Below are 20656 nucleotides of genomic sequence, written 5' to 3'. Positions count from 1 at the left end.
CTCTGCAGCCTCATAGCATCCTACTCGCAGCTCACATTGCCACCCAACTTAGTGTCATCCGCAAATGTGGAGATACTACATTTAATCCCCTCGTCTAAATCATTAATGTACAATGTAAACAGCTGGGGCCCCAGCACAAAACCTTGCGGTACCCCACTAGTCACTGCCTGCCATTCTGAAAAGGACCCATTTACTCCTACTCTTTGCTTCCTGTCTGACAACCAGTTCTCAATCCACGTCAGCACACCACCCCCCAATCCCATGTGCTTTAACTTTGCACATTAATCTCTTGTGTGGGACCTTGTCGAAAGCCTTCTGAAAGTCCAAATACACCACATTAACTGGTTCTCCTTTGTCCACTCTACTGGAAACATCCTCAAAAAATTCCAGAAGATTTGTCAAGCATGATTTCCCTTTCACAAATCCATGTTGACTTGGACCTATCATGTCACCTCTTTCCAAATGCGCTGCGATGACATCCTTAATAAATAATTGATTCCATCATTTTACCCACTACCGATGTTTTCTCTCCCTCCTTTTTAAAAAAAAGTGGGGTTACATTGGCTACCCTTTACTCCATAGGAACTGATCCAGAGTCTATGGAATGTTGGAAAATGACTGTCAATGCATCCGCTATTTCCAAGGCTACCTCCTTAAGTACTCTGGGATGCAGTCCATCAGGCCCTGGGGATTTATCGGCCTTCAATCCCATCAATTTCCCCAACACAATTTCCCGACTAATAAGGATTTCCCTTAGTTCCTCCTTCTTACTAGACCCTCTGACCCCTTTTATATCTAGAAGTTTGTTTGTGTCCTCCTTAGTGAATACCGAACCAATGTACTTGTTCAATTGGTCTGCCATTTCTTTGTTCCCCGTTATGACTTCCCCTGATTCTGACTGTAGGGGACCTAAGTTTGTCTTTACTAACCTTTTTCTCTTTACATATTTATAGAAGCTTTTGCAGTCCATCTTAATGTTCCCTGCAAGCTTCCTCTTGTACTCTATTTTCCCTGCCCTAATCAAACCCTTTGTCCTCCTCTGCTGAGTTCTAAATTTCTCCCAGTCCCCAGGTTCGCTGCTATTTCTGGCCAATTTGTGTGCCACTTCCTTGGCTTTAATACTATCCCTGATTTCCCTTGATAGCCACGGTTGAGCCACCTTCCCTTTTTTATTTTTACGCTAGACAGGGATGAACAATTGTTGTAGTTCATCCATGCGGTCTCTAAATGTCTGCCATTGCCCATCCACTGTCAACGACTTAAGTATCATTCGCCAATCTATCCGAGCCAATTCACGCCTCATACCTTCAAAGTTACCCTTCTTTAAGTTCTGGACCATGGTCTCTGAATTAACTGTTTCATTCTCCATCCTAATGTAGAATTCCACCATATTATGGTCACTCTGCCCCAAAACGCCTCGCACAACAAGATTGCTAATTGTCTCTCATTACACAACACCCAGTCTAAGATGGCCTCCCCCCTAGTTGATTCCTCGACATATTGGTCTGGAAAACCATCCCTTATGCACTCCAGGAAATCCTCCTCCACCGTATTGCTTCCAGTTTGGTTAGCCCAATCTATGTGCATACTGAAGTCACCCATGATAACTGCTGCACCTTTATTGCATGCACCCCTAATTTCCTGTTTGATGCCCTCCCAAACATCACTACTACTGTTTGGAGGTCTGTACACAACTCCCACTAACGTTTTTTGCCCTTTGGTGGTCTGCCCATATAGATTCCACATCATCCAAGCTAATGTCCTTCCTAACTATTTCCTCAGCTCATCCGCAGCAGAAGTCCTCATCCATGCCTTTGTTACCTCTAGACTAGACTATTCCAACGCAGTCCTGGCTATTCTCCCACATTCTACCTGCGGTAAACAAGAGATGATCCAAAACTCGTCTTCCCGTGACCTAACTGCATGAAGTCTCGGTCACTAATCACTCGGTGCTCGCTGTCGTTGATTGGCACAGCTTAAGCATCGCCTCGATTTCAAAATCTTCATCCTTCTTTTCAAATTCCTCCCTAGCCTCACCCCTCCTGATCTCTGTAATCTTCTCCAGCCCCACAACTCCGAGATATCTGCACCACTCTTACTCTGTCCTCTTGAGCACTGATGATTATAATCGCTCAACAGTTGGTGGCCGTGCCTTCTTTGTCTCTGCCTTAAACTCAAACTCGCTGTCCAAACCTATCCGCCTCTCTACCTCTTTCCTGCATCAAGACGCTCCTTAAAAACCTATCTGTTTTACCAAACCTTTGGCCATCTGCGCTAATTTCTACTTATTCAGCACGGTATCAAATATTTAACTTAGAATACTCTTGGGTAGCACCTTGGGACGTTTTATTACGTTAAAGGCGCTATATATTTACAAGTAGTTGTTGTTGTCATGCTTATCGAGGCTCCCTTTAAGTGCGTCTATACTATTCGCTTCAACCACTGCCTGTGGTAGTGAGTTCCACATTCTCACCACTCTCCAGGTAAACAACTTTCTTCTGAATTCCCTATTTGATTTCTTGGTATCTGTCTTATATTAATGGCACTAGTTATGTTCCCCTAGTCTTCAGGCTTTTAAAATCCAAGCTTGGTATTACCCAATCATTGCTTCGTGCAGCATCAGCCTTGGTCTTTCACCTTGGTTTCTCAGTTAAAAATTCTAAGTTGCAGAAGCCAAGAATTGGAATGTTAAACTTAAGTATACCTGTATCAAGATTATTTTAAGTGGGAAGGCAGTGAACCTTCAAAACTCAATTCCACAAGTCAAACTAAAAAAAAAAAAAAGAGATGCTGTCAAGAGAAATAGCATTGAATACATTTCCTTCCTGGGAAAGGGATGGCCCAACTACAAATTACTTGTTTTAATCTAGACTTACCTGCAAGTTACCTTCAGCCTCTCGTTTCTCTAGTTCAGTGGCAGCCATTTGTTTTGTAATTCCCTGCCAAGCCTGGGTTGCTACTTGTGAGGTAATTAGGGCCAAGTGTAGTTCATCTGTGCTAAGAATCTGCTTTGCCCGATGTTGCCAGTTCATAGCTCGTTCAAAAATGTAATTTAGTGCTTCTCCCTCTGGCAGTCTGACAGGAATCTTTTGTAGTGCCGAGAGCATTGGGAGGATTTTCTCAAAGGACGGCTTTTCTGATCGCAGACAGAGTGGACAGAGCCAGGGCAGCTCCCCATGAGGAGCACTAGCTGTTGAGACACAGCTGCTGTGGAACCAGTCTTTGCAAAGCTCACACTGCAGCATAGAGCCAGTTGCAGCCTTCTGACAAATACACACTTTTGTTTCCATATACTCTGCATCAGAGAGATACTTCATGGAGTTTGCTGTTTGGAGGGAGCGAAATGATTCAATTTCCTTCAGACTGGCTTCATTGAAAGTTGTCACCTATAAATCAGAAAAATAAGTCACCTCTATGACATTTAATGACATTGTGGCAATAAGATGGCTCCTCATAAATCAGTTACATCATGACAATGAGCATTCCTGCCACCATCAAGTTTACTTCATGTATTTACCTCTCCCTAGCACCAAAATTTAATCCTCTCAGAAAGCACAACAGAACAATATAGTAGATACCTCTTCCTGGGTACTATCTCCACATGAAAAGAATTTGCCGTCAGTGCTATGGCTACACAAGTGGAACAGAACACAACAGAAATCAAATTAGTTTACAGCACATTCATACCATCGCGCCTGTGCCAGCCAGCTCTTTGCTACAGCAATTCAAAACTAATCCCACTGCTTTGCTCTCTTTCGGCTTCAAGTATGTATCCAATTATCCCTTAAATGAAGCAACGGTGGCAAAGCATTCCATACTCCAACAACTCTAAAGAAATTTATCCTAAACTTACAACTTCTCAGTGATCATTTTATATTGATGATCCCTCATCGCCAACCAGAGGAAATAGTTTTTCCCAATTCACTATCAAACTCGTCATAATTTAAAAAAAATCTATTAATCTCCCTTTAGCCTTCTCAGCTCCAAGAGGAATAATACCAATATCGCCTTGTAACTACAGTTTCCCCATTCCTGACATCATCCTGGTGAACCTCCACTATGGCTTTAATGTCCTTTCTATAATGGGGTGCCCAAAGTGCATAAAGTGAAATGCTCAAAGAATGGCTTAATCAATGCTTTGCACAGAATCCATGTTTCTTCACACGAAGTTGACGCCCCATTCATAAAACTCAAAAGTATATTGATCTGTATAGCTTTATCTAGATGCACTTTGAGAATTATTCATTTGAATGCCTAGGAGTCTCTGTTCATCTACACCCTTTCTTTCCATTGAGTATATAGTTCTCCACTCTGTTTATTTCTCCCAACATTTATGACCTCACACCACATTAATGATGGAAAACATCTTATTGAATGCCTTCTGAAAATCTATCTACACTAAATCTCTGACTTTATCTACCCAATTGGTCACTTCTTCAAAATATTTTTATTAAATGTCAAACGCAACTTCCCTTTAACAAGTCTGTGCTGGCTGCCCTGGATTACCCCATGTATTTCTAAATGTTCACTAATTTTACCTCGAATTATGGAGTTTGCCCAAAATTGGTTTATCCTTCTATCTATTCTTGACCAAGAGTATTACACTGGCTTCTTTCTAGTCCCATGACATAATTTGCATCCTCTGCCTCTATCTCCCCTCTGACTTCTTTCAACATTGTAGGGTGCAGTTATCAGGGGCCAGTAACTTATCCACCTTGATCTATTGTTCAACATCCTTCTCCAATACACACATTCTCAATTCCACTATCATTTGTAAAAACAGATTCAGAATATTTAATCTCCGCCATGTGACCATCCTCCACAATTAGAATCCCTCCGGAAAGGCTCTATCCTCTCTATTAAAATCGCCCTGCATCACTGCCCTGTTATTCTTTCACACTCCTATGAACTGTCTGAAGATCTCCTCCTCTATCTCATCTCCACTGATTGGTGGCCTATAATGCACATTAGAATTGTACCAGCTCCCGAACTATTCTTTAGCTCTATCCATATGGATAGCCCCTAAGACAACCTATGTCTGATCACTGGTAGAATCCTTCAATAACCCGGCCATCAACTCCATGCCCTTTTCCCCCTTCGTCTCTCTCCTGAAAATGTTACAACCAGGAAGTGAGTTCCCAGGCCTGTCTAAACTTAAATCATATCCCTCCACACAGTTATTAATAATGCCCCTTTCTCCAATTCTAATTTGAATGCTTTGTGAATTCACATAAAACCCCTCAATCCTGACTCCGTTTTTGGTACTTTGACCCTTATTATTTTACCTGGTTTTCCCCCAATTAGGTTTTTTTATTTTAACTATCCTTTGTCTCTTGTACAGCATTGATATCATCTCTCTACCTCAGAGCCTGTTTCTTTCCCTTTCACTTGGTGTATAATCTCAATATTCTATTTCAATAGCTTTATTAATCCTGCTCTCATTCTAGTATCAAACCAAAACTTCCCTCCTGCAGCACTAGCTCTACTGCCACATGTTTGCCTTCCTAATAATCTTCTTAACCTGTCCAGCACATAGCAAGCAACTGAAATAACTTAATTTGTACAGCAACTTCCACGGCCTCAGAATATCTCAAAGTATTTTCCAGCCAATTAAGTACTTTTGAAGTTTAGTTGTTTCATAGGTAAACATGGCAGTCAATATGCACACAGCAAAGTCCCACAAACAGCAATGAGATGAATGACTAGTTAATCCATTTTTGATGAGTGTTGGTTGAGGGATATACATGGCTCTCCCGGATACTGGGAGAACTCTCCTGCTTGTCTTTGAATAATGTCATGACATCTTTTACATCCACCTCAGAGAGTAGCACTCTACTCACTAATGCACTAGGTTCTAGGTTCGTTCTACAATAGAGTTTGAAGCCACAACTTTCTGACTCAGGTAAGATTACTGCCACTGAGCCAAAACTAGCAATTACCACTCAAGGTCTCATCTTTCAATAAAGTTCCCAACTCCTGAGCCTCCCTTTCCAAAATCTCAAACTTACTTTTACCTATGCCATTAGTTTCTATGTGGGCCACGACTTTTGGCATCTCTTCCTCCCTGTTCTGGCATCAGGGAGGCAACTCCCGAATATAGCATCCTCAACTACTACCACTTTCCCATTCAAGTAGTCTACCAGACACTCACCCTCTTGGATAGTTCCTTGTTGCATGGCGGCACAACGTTGCTCAGGAATACCCCCTCAGCAGTTATCATACTTTGCCACAAAGTGTCTATTGGACAGTTCCAGTACTTTGTTGGGGGGGGGGGGGGGGGCAGGGAGCAGAATTCCTACATCCAAGTCTCCTATCTCTCTCTGCTGCCTCTGCATGTGGTTTCTGCACTATCCCAGTTTCTTGAACTGCCTTTTGGGTGGCCACATTCTGCAGAATACAATCCAGAAACCTCTCTCTCTCTCTCTCTCTCTCTCTCTGGTACTGCATATTTTTTCCAATTGCTGCTCGAGTTCAGAGATCCTCAGCTCTAGTGACACAATTTTCCAACATTTAGTGCAAATAAGCTGCCCCTGAATACACTGAGGATCCACAATCGTCACATATCACGCTGTATACACAAGACAAAGGTCCCTGGATACACTGAGGATCCATGATCGCCACATATCACACTCTACATAACGAGGGTCCCCTGAATACACGATCATCTCTCGGTGTCTAATTTTAAAATGTAAATGGTGTTCGCCTGAATTCCAACTAACACCAAAGTGTTGAAGGAATTAAATTCCACTTACTCACCTCACACAAGTATCAACTACAAGAAAAACTCTCCTGTCTAACTGCACCTTAATGCTGAGCTTAGAGGTAAATTCCACCCTTCTTGTCCCTCACTGGCTCCTTTGCAGCTCAAGGCACTGCATGCATTCTCTGCCCCAGAGAGCTGTGGAGGCTGGGTCATTGAATATATTTAAGGTGGAGATAGACAGATTTTTGAGCGATAGGGGAATAAAAGGTTATGGGGAGCTGGCAGGGAAGTGGAGCTGAGGCCAAGATCAGATCAACCATGATCTTATTAAATGGCGGAGCAGGCTCGAGGGCCAAATGGCCTACTCCTAATTCTTATGTTCTAATGCTTTCAGCTCATGTCTAACAGAATGGCATACAATATACTTAGTGCATGCATAGAGTCTTACTTGTGGTTAATTTATAGAACACAGCACTGAAACTTTTCAGCTATTTATTTTTCTATAGATTTTCTTGTCCTTCTGCTCATGTTGCTGTTAGCTTCATGTTTTTAATTGTTCACAGAAAATGTTTTATTCATTCAGTTAGATATTTAGAACACTGCCATGTCCACAGCCAGCTTAACTTACTCCTTCCCTAATTTTCTCTTCACTTCCCAATTCTCCAATTTTCTCTGCCTCAATTTATTTTTCCCTTGTGCTTCTCATTTGAGTTTGCCTCCTGTCCTTACCCAATTCTCTGCTCATCTTGCCCAAAATCCCTGTCATCCATCCCTGTGATAATATGCAATGGCAGTGTGCATACTACAAGAACATGGCTGTCAAGGCTATCAGGGGAAAATGCAGCAGATTATGCATATTCTCAGGAAATTTCAGTGGTCACTCTAGAAATCTTTAGCCGGGGTGGTCGAGATTTGAGAAACATCCTTGCAGATGCACAAATTTTTAAATATATGAAAGAATTTGCATTACAGCTACCCGCTATATTTAAAATCTAGAAGAAAACCCAGTAGACATTTTTAAGAAAGTACTGGAAATGCACTCCCCATGTGTATGCCCCTAGTAGGGGTTGATGGCCTATTTAATAGGAATTAGGTGTTGTATGGGCCCTTGAAACATAGAAAATAGGTGCAGGGAGCAGGCCATTTGGCCCTTCGGGCCTGCACCGCCATTCAATATGATCATGGCTGATCATGCAACTTCAGCACCCCACTCTCACCTTCTTTCCATACCCCCTGGTCCCCTTAGCCATAAGGCCACATCTAACTCTCTCTTGAATATATCCAACGAACTGGACTCCACAACTTTGAGGTAGAGAATTCCACAGGTTCACCACTCTCCGGGTGAAAAAGTTTCTCCTCATCTCAGTCCTATATGGCTTACCCCAGACTGTGAAGCCCGGTTCTGGACTTCCCCATCAGGAACATTCTTCCTGCATCTAACCTGTCCAGTCCTGTCATAATTTTACATGTTTCTATGAGATCCCCTCTCATTCTTCTAAATTCCAGTGAGTATAAGCCTAACCAATCCAGTCTTTCTTCATATGTCAGTCCTGCCATCCCAGGAATTAGTCTGGTGAACCTTCGCTGCACTCCCTCAATAGAAAGCACATCCTTCCTCAGATTAGGAGACCAAAACTGCACACAATACTCAAGGTGTGGTCTCACCAAGGCCCTGTACAACTGCAGTAAGACCTCCCTGCTCCTATACTCAAATCCTCTCGCTATGAAGGCCAGCATGCCATTTGCTTTCTTTACTGCCTGCTGTACCTGCATGCCTATCTTCAGTGACTGATGTACCATGACACCCAGGTCTCATTGCACCTCCCCTTTTACTAATCTGTCACCATTCAAATAATCTGCCTTCCTGTTTTTGCCACCAAAGTGGATAACCTCACATTTATCCACATTATATTGCATCTGCCATGCATTTGCCCATTCACCTAACCTGTCCCAAGTCACCCTGCAGCCTCTTAGCATCCTCCTCACAGCTCACACTGCCACCCAGCTTAGTGTCATCTGCAAACTTGGAGATATTACATTCAATTCCTTCGTCTAAATCATTAATGTATATTGTAAATATCTGGGGTCCCAGCACTGAACCTTGCGGCACCCCACTAGTCACTGCCTGGCATTCTGAAAAGTACCCGTTTATTCCCACTCTCTGCTTCCTGTCTGCCAACCAGTTCTCTATCCACTTCAATACATTACCCCCAATACCATGTGCCTTAATTTTGCACACCAATCTCTTGTGTGGGACCATGTCAAAAGCCTTTTGAAAGTCCAAATACACCACATCCACTGGTTCTCCCTTATCCACTCTACTAGTTACATCCTCAAAAAACTCTAGAAGATATGTTAAACATAATTTCCCTTTCATAAATCCATGCTGACTTGGATCGATCCTAACACTGCTTTCCAAGTGCTATTACAACTTTAATAACTGATTCCAGCTTTTTCCCCACCGATGTCAGGTTAACCAGTCTATAATTCCCTGTTTTCTCTCTCCCTCCCCTTTTTTAAAAAGTGGGGTTACATTAGCTACCCTCCAATCCATAGGTACTGATCCAGAGTCCATGGAATTTTGGAAAATGACCACAAATGCATCGACTATTTCTATATTGAGAGGTGATCTTATTTGAAACAGATACGATACTAAGGGGACTCGACAAGATAGATGCAGAGAGGATGGTTCCCCGCGTGGGGGAATCTAGAACTAGGGGGCATAGTTTCAGAATAAGGGGTCGCCCATTTAAAACGGAGATGAGGAGGAATTTCTTCTCTCATAGGGTTGTAAATCTGTGGGATTCTCTACCCGAGAGAGCTGTGGAGGCTAGGTCATGAATATATTTAAGGTGGAGATATACAGATTTTTTGAGCGATAAAGGAGTGAAGGGTTATGGGGAGCTGAGCCCAAGACCAGATCAGCCATGATCTTATTGAATGGCGGAGCAGGCTTGAGGGGCCAAATGGCCTACTCCTGCTCCTATTTCTTATGTTCTTATACTCTTGCTACCTGCGCTCAAATTCTGACCTGACCATCTCTTCTATTTGCTGCCTATGAAATGAGTTGGAATGGTCTCAATCCATCTATTAGTGGGCATGCAGCACAAAATTATTAGCAATCACCTTCAGACTGGGTGTGGAAAGTGTAAAAATTATGTCACTGGTGAAATCTGTTTATGATTTCTCAACAAGAGAGTCATCGTGGTGCTTATTTTATGCTGTGAACCCAGGCTTAATAGAAACGGGGTAAAAAAAATAATCAAACAAGTATGAACAGAGAAGCCTATAACTAGTTGATAGCCTAGTTTAGTTAAGGACGCGTAAATAATCACAAATAATCACTCCGTTTAGTTTACAGGCTAGGCTGAAATGTCATCACATTTCCCTGCTCCAAAAAAACCCCCTGCTTTTTGGTGATGTTATTTAAGGGAGGAATGTTGGCCAGGACACTAGAAATCTCCTCCCAGTCTTCGAATAATGCAATGGGATCTTTTACTTCAATTTGAGCGTGCAGATGAGGTTTCAGTTTGACATCTCATCTGAAAGATCACATCTCCAACAATGAAGCACTCCCTCAGTACTGCACTGAAGAATCAGCCTAAATGTTGTGCTCAAGTCCTGGAGTGAGGTATGAACCCTGTGACCTTCTGCCTCAGAAGCAAGTGCTACCACTGGTCCAAGGCCAGTGAACAAATTCTAAAACCTGACAACAAACTGACATCTGATATTCTTTTAGACAAGTTATTTGTGCAGTTTTAACAGTACTAGCAGGAAACACATGAAATTATAAGCCAGTACCACAGACAATTCATCTTCCATCTTGAATAAAGGGAGAATTTGGAGATATAAAAGATACAATCAACTTAAACTAATCTACAATTTTGAAGTTGCACAAAGTTGAAATCATATCTTTTACATGCAGTTAGTACAAAGTCATCAATGACATCCACCATTTACCCAGATAACTTACACTTTCTAGTTTTGGAACTTTCCCTTTTCCATTCTGCAAACATTCTTTCGATTTCTTGGCTTTCTTTTTCAGTCCAGTTGCACAAATGTCTGACCTGGGGCACAGCACCTAAAACAACAATGAATCCTAATTTACCATCCGCTCAATAATAGAAGAAGGATTCAAAGTTCAGGTCTCAGAACAAGACACTGATGATGAAGCCCCACTCGTATTGCAATTAGTTTGGCAAAGTTACCAAAAAATTCTCTCTTCCTCATTCTGACAATTTGTTTTTGAAACATTGGAAGATTCACTATCTCAAAACCTCTATCCCCAAAACAAAACAAAACAAAAAACAGGAAAGTTTATAGACATAATAAAGGCAATATAAACCATTAATTTTGTCACAGAATTTAAAGTGCAACAATATTCTGTTTCAAAGCCCTATTAACATGTATAATTTACAACAGACATTGTTCCCTCTCATCTGGGAGCCTGATGACCGCCATTGAACCTGGTTTATTCGTTCACCTCCAACCACAGGGCCAGCTGGCAAACAGCGCTCCAAAGAGTTTAGATTAACACAATATGCATTTGCAAATGTGGACAGAGGTATAAATGTTGATGATTAGTATGAATGGAATTCCCAGGAGTTAAGTGTTTTAAGCGACAAACCACTCAGATTCCAGCTGGAAAAGGGCCGGTATGAGTTTGGGAAGGATGAGGTTAAGGTCAGGCACGAGTTTAAGGAGGATGACATTAAAGTAAGGTACGAGTTTGGGAAGGATGGATACAGGTTAGGTACGAGTTTGGGAAGGATGTGATTCAGGTCAGATACGAGTTTGGGAAGAATGAGATTAAGAATATCAGTAGATTTATTTTACTCACGGGATTTTACAGACCGTATTCTTCCAATAACAGGATGACACCCCAAGTTATGACATACCGCTGTTATTCTGGCATTCAAACGCTTAATATGCAAACACAGTCTCCTTTTGGTAACGCTAACAGTCTCATTACCTCATAAAGGGAGTAACTGGAGTTCTTTTTCAGAAAAGTTTTAGCTGCACAGTCTTTCCAGCTTTCGACATCTGCAAGCAGAGACTCAAGTTGAGGAAGTGGATCCAGATGTACTGGGATTGTACGGCCTCGTGACACAAGCTCTACCAATGTTTCCACTGGGGGATGCTGGTCGTAGCTCTAAAAACAAGTACAAAATAGAAAAATAATGTTCACACACAGCATGAAAGTGGTCAACTTGTATACTTTAGCAACTCACTTGTAATACAGATGCAAAGCTGGGGCGGAATGCACATATTTTATATTTTAGTACTTAATGGCTATTGAAGTATTACTGAAAAGAGAGACTGTTCTTCTGTAGAAATAAAAATTTACATTGCAATAAATGGTCATAGGCAAGTTTTCAACTCCATATCTGATGACCCAGTTTTTATTGTGTATTAATTTCCTGTGGATTCACTGCTTTATAACAATAGGGGTGTTCATGCCATGTAAGGGATAACAAGAGATAACTGACTTAATGATTGAATATGCCAAAATCCATTTTATTAAATGGTATTGTGGGATTTTTACTGGTGTTTTGGAGATTGATTCTACAACTGTCCTTTATTCAGTGAAAGTAGTAAATGAGTGGCCTTTATTATACAGACATCCCTTTACTTACGTGTTTTATCTATAATCCCTTACCATTTTTAAAGCTAAGAATCAAAAGCAAGACGATATGCATGTTCCATCAATTAGAGGTAGCGTACGTGAAATGGAATATGGTTGCATCTGGACCGGAGATTTGGTAGAAATGAAGTAGAGGTCCTAACATTAGCTAGTACTGCAGTGGGGCCAGTTTGGCAGCATGGGGAGACCTTTGATCTGTCATTACTGTGAAAAGGGAACCTTAAGTTTGGCACAGCTAGGGGTTGAATGTGAGACAAACGTAGGTCCCCTGCAGTCAGAATCAGGGGAAGTCATAATGGGGAACAAAGAAATGGCAGACCAATTGAACAAGTACTTTGGTTCGGTATTCACGAAGGAGGACACAAACAACCTTCCGGATATAAAAGGGGTCAGAGGGTCTAGTAAGGAGGAGGAACTGAGGGAAATCCTTATTAGTCGGGAAATTGTGTTGGGGAAATTGATGGGATTGAAGGTCGATAAATCCCCAGGGCCTGATGGACTGCATCCCAGAGTACTTAAGGAGGTGGCCTTGGAAATAGCGGATGCATTGACAGTCATTTTCCAACATTCCATAGACTCTGGATCAGTTCCTATGGAGTGGAGGGTAGCCAATGTAACCCCACTTTTTAAAAAAGGAGGGAGAGAGAAAACAGGGAATTGTAGACCGGTCACCCTGACATCGGTAGTGGGTAAAATGATGGAATCAATTATTAAGGATGTCATAGCAGCGAATTTGGAAAGAGGTGACACGATAGGTCCAAGTCACATGGATTTGTGAAAGGGAAATCATGCTTGACAAATCTTATGGAATTTTTTGAGGATGTTTCCAGTAGAGTAGACAAGGGAGAACCATTTGATGTGGTGTATTTGGGCTTTCAGAAAGCTTTCGACAAGGTCCCACACAAGAGATTAATGTGCAAAGTTAAAGCACATGGGATTGGGGGTAGCGTGCTGACGTGGTTGGCAGACAGGAAGCAAAGAGTAGGAGTAAATGGGTACTTTTCAGAATGGCAAGCAGTGACTAGTGGGGTACCGCAAGGTTCTGTGCTGGGGCCCCAGCTGTTTACATTGTACATTAATGATTTAGACGAGGGGTTTAAATGTAGTAACTCCAAATTTGCGGATGACACTAAGTTGGGTAGCAGTGTGAGCTGCGAGGAGGATGTTATGAGGCTGCAGTGACTTGGATAGGTTAGATGAGTGGGCAAATGTATGGCAGATGAAGTATAATGTGGATAAATGTGAGGTTATCCATTTTGGTGGTAAAAACAGAGAGACAGACTATTATCTGAATGGTGACAGATTAGGAAAAAGGGAGATGCAACGAGACCTGGGTGTCATGGTACATCAGTCATTGTAGGTTGGCATGCAGGTACAGCAGGCGGCTAAGAAAGCAAATGGCATGTTGGCCTTCATAGCGAGGGGATTTGAGTACAGGGGCAGGGAGGTGTTACTACAGTTGTACAGGGTCTTGGTGAGGCCACACCTGGAGTATTGTGTACAGTTTTGGTCTCCTAACTTGAGGAAGGACATTCTTGCTATTGAGGGAGTGCAGCGAAGGTTCACCAGACTGATTCCCGGGATGGCGGGACTGACATATCAAGAAAGACTGGATCAACTGGGCTTGTATTCACTGGAGTTCAGAAGAATGAGGGGATCTCATCGAAACGTTTAAAATTCTGACGGGTTTAGACAGGTTAGATGCAGGAAGAATATTCCCAATATTGGGGAAGTCCAGAATCAGGGGTCATAGTCTAAGGATAAGGGGTAAGCCATTTAGGACCGAGATGAGGAGAAACTTCTTCACCCAGAGAGTAGTGAACCTGTGGAATTCTCTACCACAGAAAATTGTTGAGGCCAATTCACTAAATATATTCAAGAAGGAGTTAGATGTACTCCTTACTACTAGGGCGAGAAAGCAGGAATGGGGTACTGAAGTTGCATATTCAGCCATGAACTCATTGAATGGCGGTGCAGGCTCGAAGGGCCAAATGGCCTACTCCTGCACCTATTTTCTATGTTTCTATAAATCATTGGTGGATTCCTGGTATCTGAATGGAGGGATCCCATTTCTGGCAGCACTGATTTGTGACTTGAGATCTCTAAATATCAACGTTTTGTGACTGCATGTATATTGTGTGTGTGTCTTACTCCCACACACATACATGCACGAGAAAATGTAGTTAGCATCAGCAAAACTCATTTAATATTAAAGACTTGGATGTATATGTACAAATTTCAAAATATGCAGATGACAAAACTTGGAAGTTTAGTGAACAGTGAGGAGGATAGTGAGAGACTTCAAGAGTCCATAGACAGGCTGGTAGAATGGGCGGACATGTGGGATACGAATTTTAACACAGAAAAGCGTGAAGTGATATATCTTTGTAGAAAGAATGGAGAGAGGAAATATAAACTAAAGGATACAATCCTAAAGGGGGTGCATGACCTAGGGGTATATGAGCAAGTGGGAGCGGTGGCAGCCTGATCAGCCAGAAGCTGGAGAGGAGCGGCGCGGGAGGATAAAGGACGGTGGCAGCGAGTGGGAGCGGTGGCAGTCCAAGGGGCCAGCATCGCGAGAGGAGCAGCGCGGGAGGATAAAGGACGGCGGCTGCGAGTGGGAGCGGTCAGCTGGTGTAGAGGCCAAAGGTAAAACAAAGTAGTAAAAAGAAATCGAAGTGTGATATCACAGCAAGCGGGTAAGTGATTGGCTGGTGGATTGGTGAGCACTTAATCTTTTTCTTTTCTTTTTATCACCTTATCAGTAGGTAACCTTTGGCATTGTTGCCAAATTAAGTTAATTTAAGGGTTAAGTCATGGCAGGAGCGCCCAGGCCCATGTCATGCTCCTTCCTGTGCTATGTGGGAAGTCAGAGATGCTCCCAGTGTCCCTGACTACTATGTGTGCAGGAAATGTGTCCAGCTGCAGCTCCTGACAGACCGCATTGCGGCACTGGAGCTGCGCATGGACTCACTCTGGAGCATCCGTGATGCTGAGAATGTCGTGAATCGCAAGTTTAGTGAGTTGGTCACACCACAGGTAAAGGTTACTCATGCAGATAGGGAATGGGTGATCATCAGGCAGAGCACTGCAAGGAAGGTAGTGCAAGGGTCCCCCTGCGGTCATCTCCCTCCAAAACAGATACTGTTGGGGGAGTTGACTCATCAGGGGAAGGCAGCAGCAGCCAAGTTCATGACATCATGGGTTGCTCTGCTGCACAGGAGGGCAGGAAAAAGAGTGGGAGAGCTATAGTGGTAGGGGATTCTATTGTAAGGGGAATAGATAGGCATTTCTGCAGCCGCAATCGAGACTCCAGGATGATAGGTTACCTCCCAGGTGCAAGGGTCAAGGATGTCTTGGAGCGGCTGCAGGACATTTTGGAGGGGGAGGGTGAACAGCCAGTTGTCATGGTGCATGTAGGTACCAATGACATAGGTAAAAACGGGATGAGGTTCTACAAGCTGAATTTAGGGAGCTAGGAGTTAAATTAAAAAGTACGATCTCAAAAGGTAGTAATCTCAGGATTGCTACCAGTTCCATGTGCTAGTCAGAGTAGAAATAACGGGATAGTTATGATGAATACGTGGCTTGAGGAATGGTGCAAGAGGGAGGGATTCAAATTCCTGGAACATTGGAACCGGTTCTGGGGGAGGTGGGAGATGTACAAACCGGAAGGTCTGCACCTGGGCAGGACCGGAACCAATGTCCTAGGGGGAGTGTTTGCTACTGCTGTTGGGGAGGGTTTAAACTAATATGGCAGAGGGATGGGAATCTATGCAGGGAGACAGAGGGAAGTAAAATGGGGGCAGAAGCAAAAGGTAGAAAGGAGCTATGGAGGGCAGAGAAATCAAAAGGCAAAAATCAAAAAGGGTCACATTACAACATAATTCTAAAAGGACAAAGAGTGTTAAAAAAACAAGCCTGAAGGCTCTGTGTCTCAATGCGAGGAACATTTGTAATAAGGTGGATGAATTAACTGCGCAGATAGCTGTTAACGGATATGATGTAATTGGGATTATGGAGACATGGCTCCAGGGTGACCAAGGCTGGGATCTCAACATCCAGGGGTATTCAATATTCAGGAAGAATAGACAGAAAGTAAAAGGAGGTGGGGTGGCATTGCTGGTTAAAGATGAAATTAACGCAATAGTAAGGAAGGACATTAGCTTGGATGATGTGGAATCTGTATGGACAGAGCTGCGGAACACCAAAGGGCAGAAAACGCTAGTGGGAGTTGTGCACAGACCACCAAACAGTGGTAGGGAGGTTGGGGATGGCATCAAACAGGAAATTAGGGATATGTGCAATAAAGGTACAGTAGTTATCATGGATGACTAATCTGTATATAGATTGGGCTAACCAAACTGGTAGTAGTATGGTGGAGGAGGATTTCCTGGAGTGTATAAGGGATGGTTTTCTAGACCAATATGTCGAGGAACCAACTAGAGAGCAGGCCATCCTAGACTGGATCTTGTGTAATGAGAGAGGATTAATTGCCAATCTTGTTGTGCGAGTCACCTTGGGGAAGTGACTATAATATGGTAGAATTCTTCATTAAGATGGAGAGTGACACAGTTAATTCAGAGACTAGGGTCCTGAACTTAAAGAAAGGTAACTTCGATGGTATGAGACGTGAATTGGCTAGGATAGACTGGCAAATGATACTTAAAGGGTTGATGGTGGATAGGCAATGGCAGACATTTAAAGATCACATGGATGAACTTCAACAATTGTACATCCCTGTCTGGAGTAAAAATAGAACAGGGAAGATGGCTCAACCGTGGCTAACAAGGGAAATTAGGGATAGTGTTAAATCCAATGAAGAGGCATATAAATTGGCCAGAAAAAGCAGCAAACCTGAGGACTGGGAGAAATTTAAAATTCAGCAGAGGAGGACAAAGGGTTTAATTAGGAGAGGGTAAATAGAGTATGAGAGTAAGCTTGCAGGGAACATAAAACTGACTGCAAAAGCTTCTATAGATATGTGAAGAGAAAACAATTAGTGAAGACAAATGTAGGTCCCTTGCAGTCAGAATCAGGTGAATTTATAATGGGGAACAAAGACATGGCAGACCAATTGAACAAATACTTTGGTTCTGCCTTCACTAGGAAAGACACAAATAACCTTCCGGAACTATTAGGGGACCAAGGGTCTAAGCGAGGAGGAGGAACTGAAAGAAATCCTTATTAGTCAGGAAATTGTGTTAGGGAAATTGATGGGATTGAAGTCCGATAAATCCCCAGGGCCTGATAGTCGGCATCCCAGAGTACTTAAGGAAGTGGCCCTAGAAATAGTGGACGCATTGGTGGTCATTTTCCAACATTCTATAAACTCTGGATCAGTTCCTCTGGATTGGAGGGTAGCTAATGTAACCCCACTTTTAAAAAAAAAAGAGAGCGAAAGAAAATAGGGAATTATAGACCGGTTAGCCTGACATCGGTAGTGGAGAAAATGTTGGAATCAATTATCAAAGATGTAATAGCTGGAATCAGTTATTAAAGTTGTAATAGCACTTGGCAAGCAGTGACAGGCTCGGTCCAAGTCAGCATGGATTTGTGAAAGGGAAATCATGCTTGACAAATCTTCTAGAATTTTTTGAGGATGTAACTAGTAGAGTGGACAAGGGAGAACCAGTGGATGTGGTGTATTTGGACTTTCAAAAGGCTTTTGACAGGTCCCACACAAGAGATTAGCGTGCAAAATTAAAGTATTGGGGGTAATGTATTGACGTAGATAGAGAACTGGTTGGCAGACAGGAAGCCAAGAGTAGGAATAAACAGGTCCTTTTCAAAATGGCAGCCAGTGACGAGTGGGGTACTGCAAGGTTCAGTGCTGGGACCCCAGCTATTTACAACATACATCAATGATTTAGACGAAGGAATTGAATGTAATATCTCCAAGTTTGCAGATGACACTAAGCTGGGTGGCAGTGTGAGCTGTGAGGAGGATGCCAAGAGGCTGCAGGGGTGACTTGGACAGGTTAGGTGAGTGGGCAAATGCATGGCAGATGCAGTACAATGTAGATAAATGTGAGGTTATTCACTTTGGTGGCAAAAACAGGGTGGCAGATTATCTGAATGGTGACAGATTAGGAAAAGGGGAGGTGCAACGGGACCTGGGTGTCATGGTACATTAGTCATTGAAGGTAGGCATGCAGGTACAGCAGGCGGTGAAAGCAACAAATGGCATGTTGGCCTTCAGAGCAAGAGGATTTAAATATATGGGAGCGATTCGGAACCGCTCATATAAGGTCAGAAGGGAAAGCTGACCCCCTGCAAACCACCCCTTACATAATGGCGACCCAGATGGGACACTGGTACAAGGGATGTGATAAGAGAGAGACTGGTTTCAGGAAACGAAGCAAAATGGAAGAGGGGATTTCCTCGTATGTGTTTAAGAGGGTAAATGTGGCTAAGGAGTGGGTACTCGATCTATTGTATGCTGAGCGTCCAGAAGATGCTGCAGCTCAATGGACCGAGAGCAAGGACCATAAAAGGTCGATAGAGAAGGCCATTTGCCTTCAGCAACAGATCTGGCTTCTAGATGAGGAGAATGAGAAATTAAAGGGAGTATTGAGACAGGCAGAAGAGAGGTCCAGCGCAAGGGCCACAGTCGGGGAAAGGCTGTGGACAGAGGTGGGAGTGTTAAAAGAAAGTAGAGAGTTCACAAAAGAAAGGTACAAAACCCAACTGGACCTTTTACAGTGTCAGATTATTGAAGCCAAGAATAGCGAACGGGCATTGCGGGAAGAGAATTCCTGCCTCGCCAAGCAAGTTAAAGAGTACGGGGAGAGGGTGAGAGACATTCAGGTAGCCTATAAGGTAGCCAGTACCAGGGAATTTGAGGTAGGAGACCACGGCCCCTGCCAGCAGCAGATCCAAAGCTTGAACCTTGCTCTATCCTGGGCTAAAGGCATGGTGTGCCTGTTAAACCCGGGTTTAGCCCAGGAACACCTGGTTGGGCAAGGAGAAACCCCTCAGTCACCGCCTGTAGCTCCCGGGAACGGCCCAGAGCAGCAGGGGTGTCAGCCAGAGTGCGGGGCAGGCAAGGATTGCGAACTACCAACACCGGCAGCCCCAAGTTTTAACTCGGCTTGGCAGCAGGGGGAAGAGGGCGAGCCAATACAAGGGTCGGAACCAGGGCCAATGCACCCGGTCCGTCAGCAGAAGTTTGGCCCGCCTGATGCCAATGGGGCAGCAGGACCCCGAGAAAGCAACTTCGTAGTCCCCCACGACACCCAAAAACTGAGGGCTATGATAGGCCACCTAAGTAAGCTCACCCAACAGGGGGATCCCTCGGAACACTTCCTGGAAGTGGAACACAGGGGATATTAACGGGTGCGATGATTCAGAGCAGGCTAAGCTGTTGCTTTTCTCGCTAGACACCAAGCTGTGCCATTCCCTCTCTGCAGACAGCAGAAAGGGGCAAAACACGTACGCTATGGTTAAGGAGGAGGTTCTAGAGGCCATGGGTATGAACGACGGGAGTCCTTTCTCCCGAGTGGAGAAGACAGTGCAGTTCGATGGGGAGACTCCACAGGCTTTCGCCGACAGGTTGTGGCCGGTCTACGAAAGGGCCTGTAGTGGGGTTCTTGACCGGGCCCACCTGAACCCTAACGAGCTGGCTCACTGGCTCCGCAGCCTGGTGGCAAACAGCCTACCTGGAGTAAAGGCAAAAGCCGAGGTCTGGTTCGATCCAAGAGATCCCAGAACCACCGAGGAGACAGTGGTCAGACAGTTGACACTGGCTTACCGGAACGGTAGAGGGACAGAGGAGTCCTCCTCTAAAGGGAGGGTCCATGAGATTAAACCCAGCCAAGGCAAGAGAGAGTGGCATCAGGAAGGTGGGAACCCTCCCCACAAAGGGGGCGAGTGTTTTGGGTGTGGGAAAAGTGGGCACTGGAGGAAGGACTGTAGGAACCCATGGAAAGAGACTAAGGGAAAGGCCACTTCAGCCCCAGCCCGTAAGGCAGGGGCAGGAACACCCGACTCATGAGACACTCGTAGCCGCTCTAGACACTCAAACGGACAGGGAGCAGTAGCTATCGCAACCGGTCCAGTAGCCAGTACGGTAAAACCCTCTGCTTCAACCCACCCAAATGCATGACTAGAGCCAGCGCAGCCTGTGTACCTGTGTTCCCTAGAGTACGATGCCTGGAAGAGACCGTGCGTTACGATGGAGGTGGAGAAAGTGAAAGGGACGTACCTGCTAGATACCGGCGCTTCCAGCACCCTTGTATATGCAGATAACCCAGCTCCCTCACTTCTATCGAACGGGGTCCCGTACAGTCTAGTGGGGTTCACAGGCA

The 20656-nt window shown here is 43.9% G+C and overlaps 1 protein-coding gene across 2 annotated transcripts in view; it reads right to left on the bottom strand.

The window, feature by feature from the left end:
* The window catches only part of LOC139227764 (lysine-specific demethylase 5B-like), a 202829-nt gene that overhangs the window by 19376 nt on the left and 162797 nt on the right, over positions 1–20656 (bottom strand). For both annotated transcript variants that reach the window (XM_070858770.1, XM_070858771.1), the window contains exons 22-24: positions 11676–11855; positions 10677–10784; positions 2877–3386 (exon numbers count right to left, since the gene is read on the bottom strand). In XM_070858770.1, the coding sequence (XP_070714871.1) occupies positions 2877–3386; positions 10677–10784; positions 11676–11855 (798 nt within the window). The remainder of the gene's footprint in view (positions 1–2876; positions 3387–10676; positions 10785–11675; positions 11856–20656) is intronic.

Source organism: Pristiophorus japonicus, chromosome 17, assembly GCF_044704955.1.
Source record: "Pristiophorus japonicus isolate sPriJap1 chromosome 17, sPriJap1.hap1, whole genome shotgun sequence".
Classification (NCBI taxonomy): Eukaryota; Metazoa; Chordata; class Chondrichthyes; family Pristiophoridae; genus Pristiophorus; species Pristiophorus japonicus.
The sequence above is the reverse complement of the archived record's forward strand: the minus strand, read 5'-3'. Positions and strand labels throughout refer to the sequence as shown.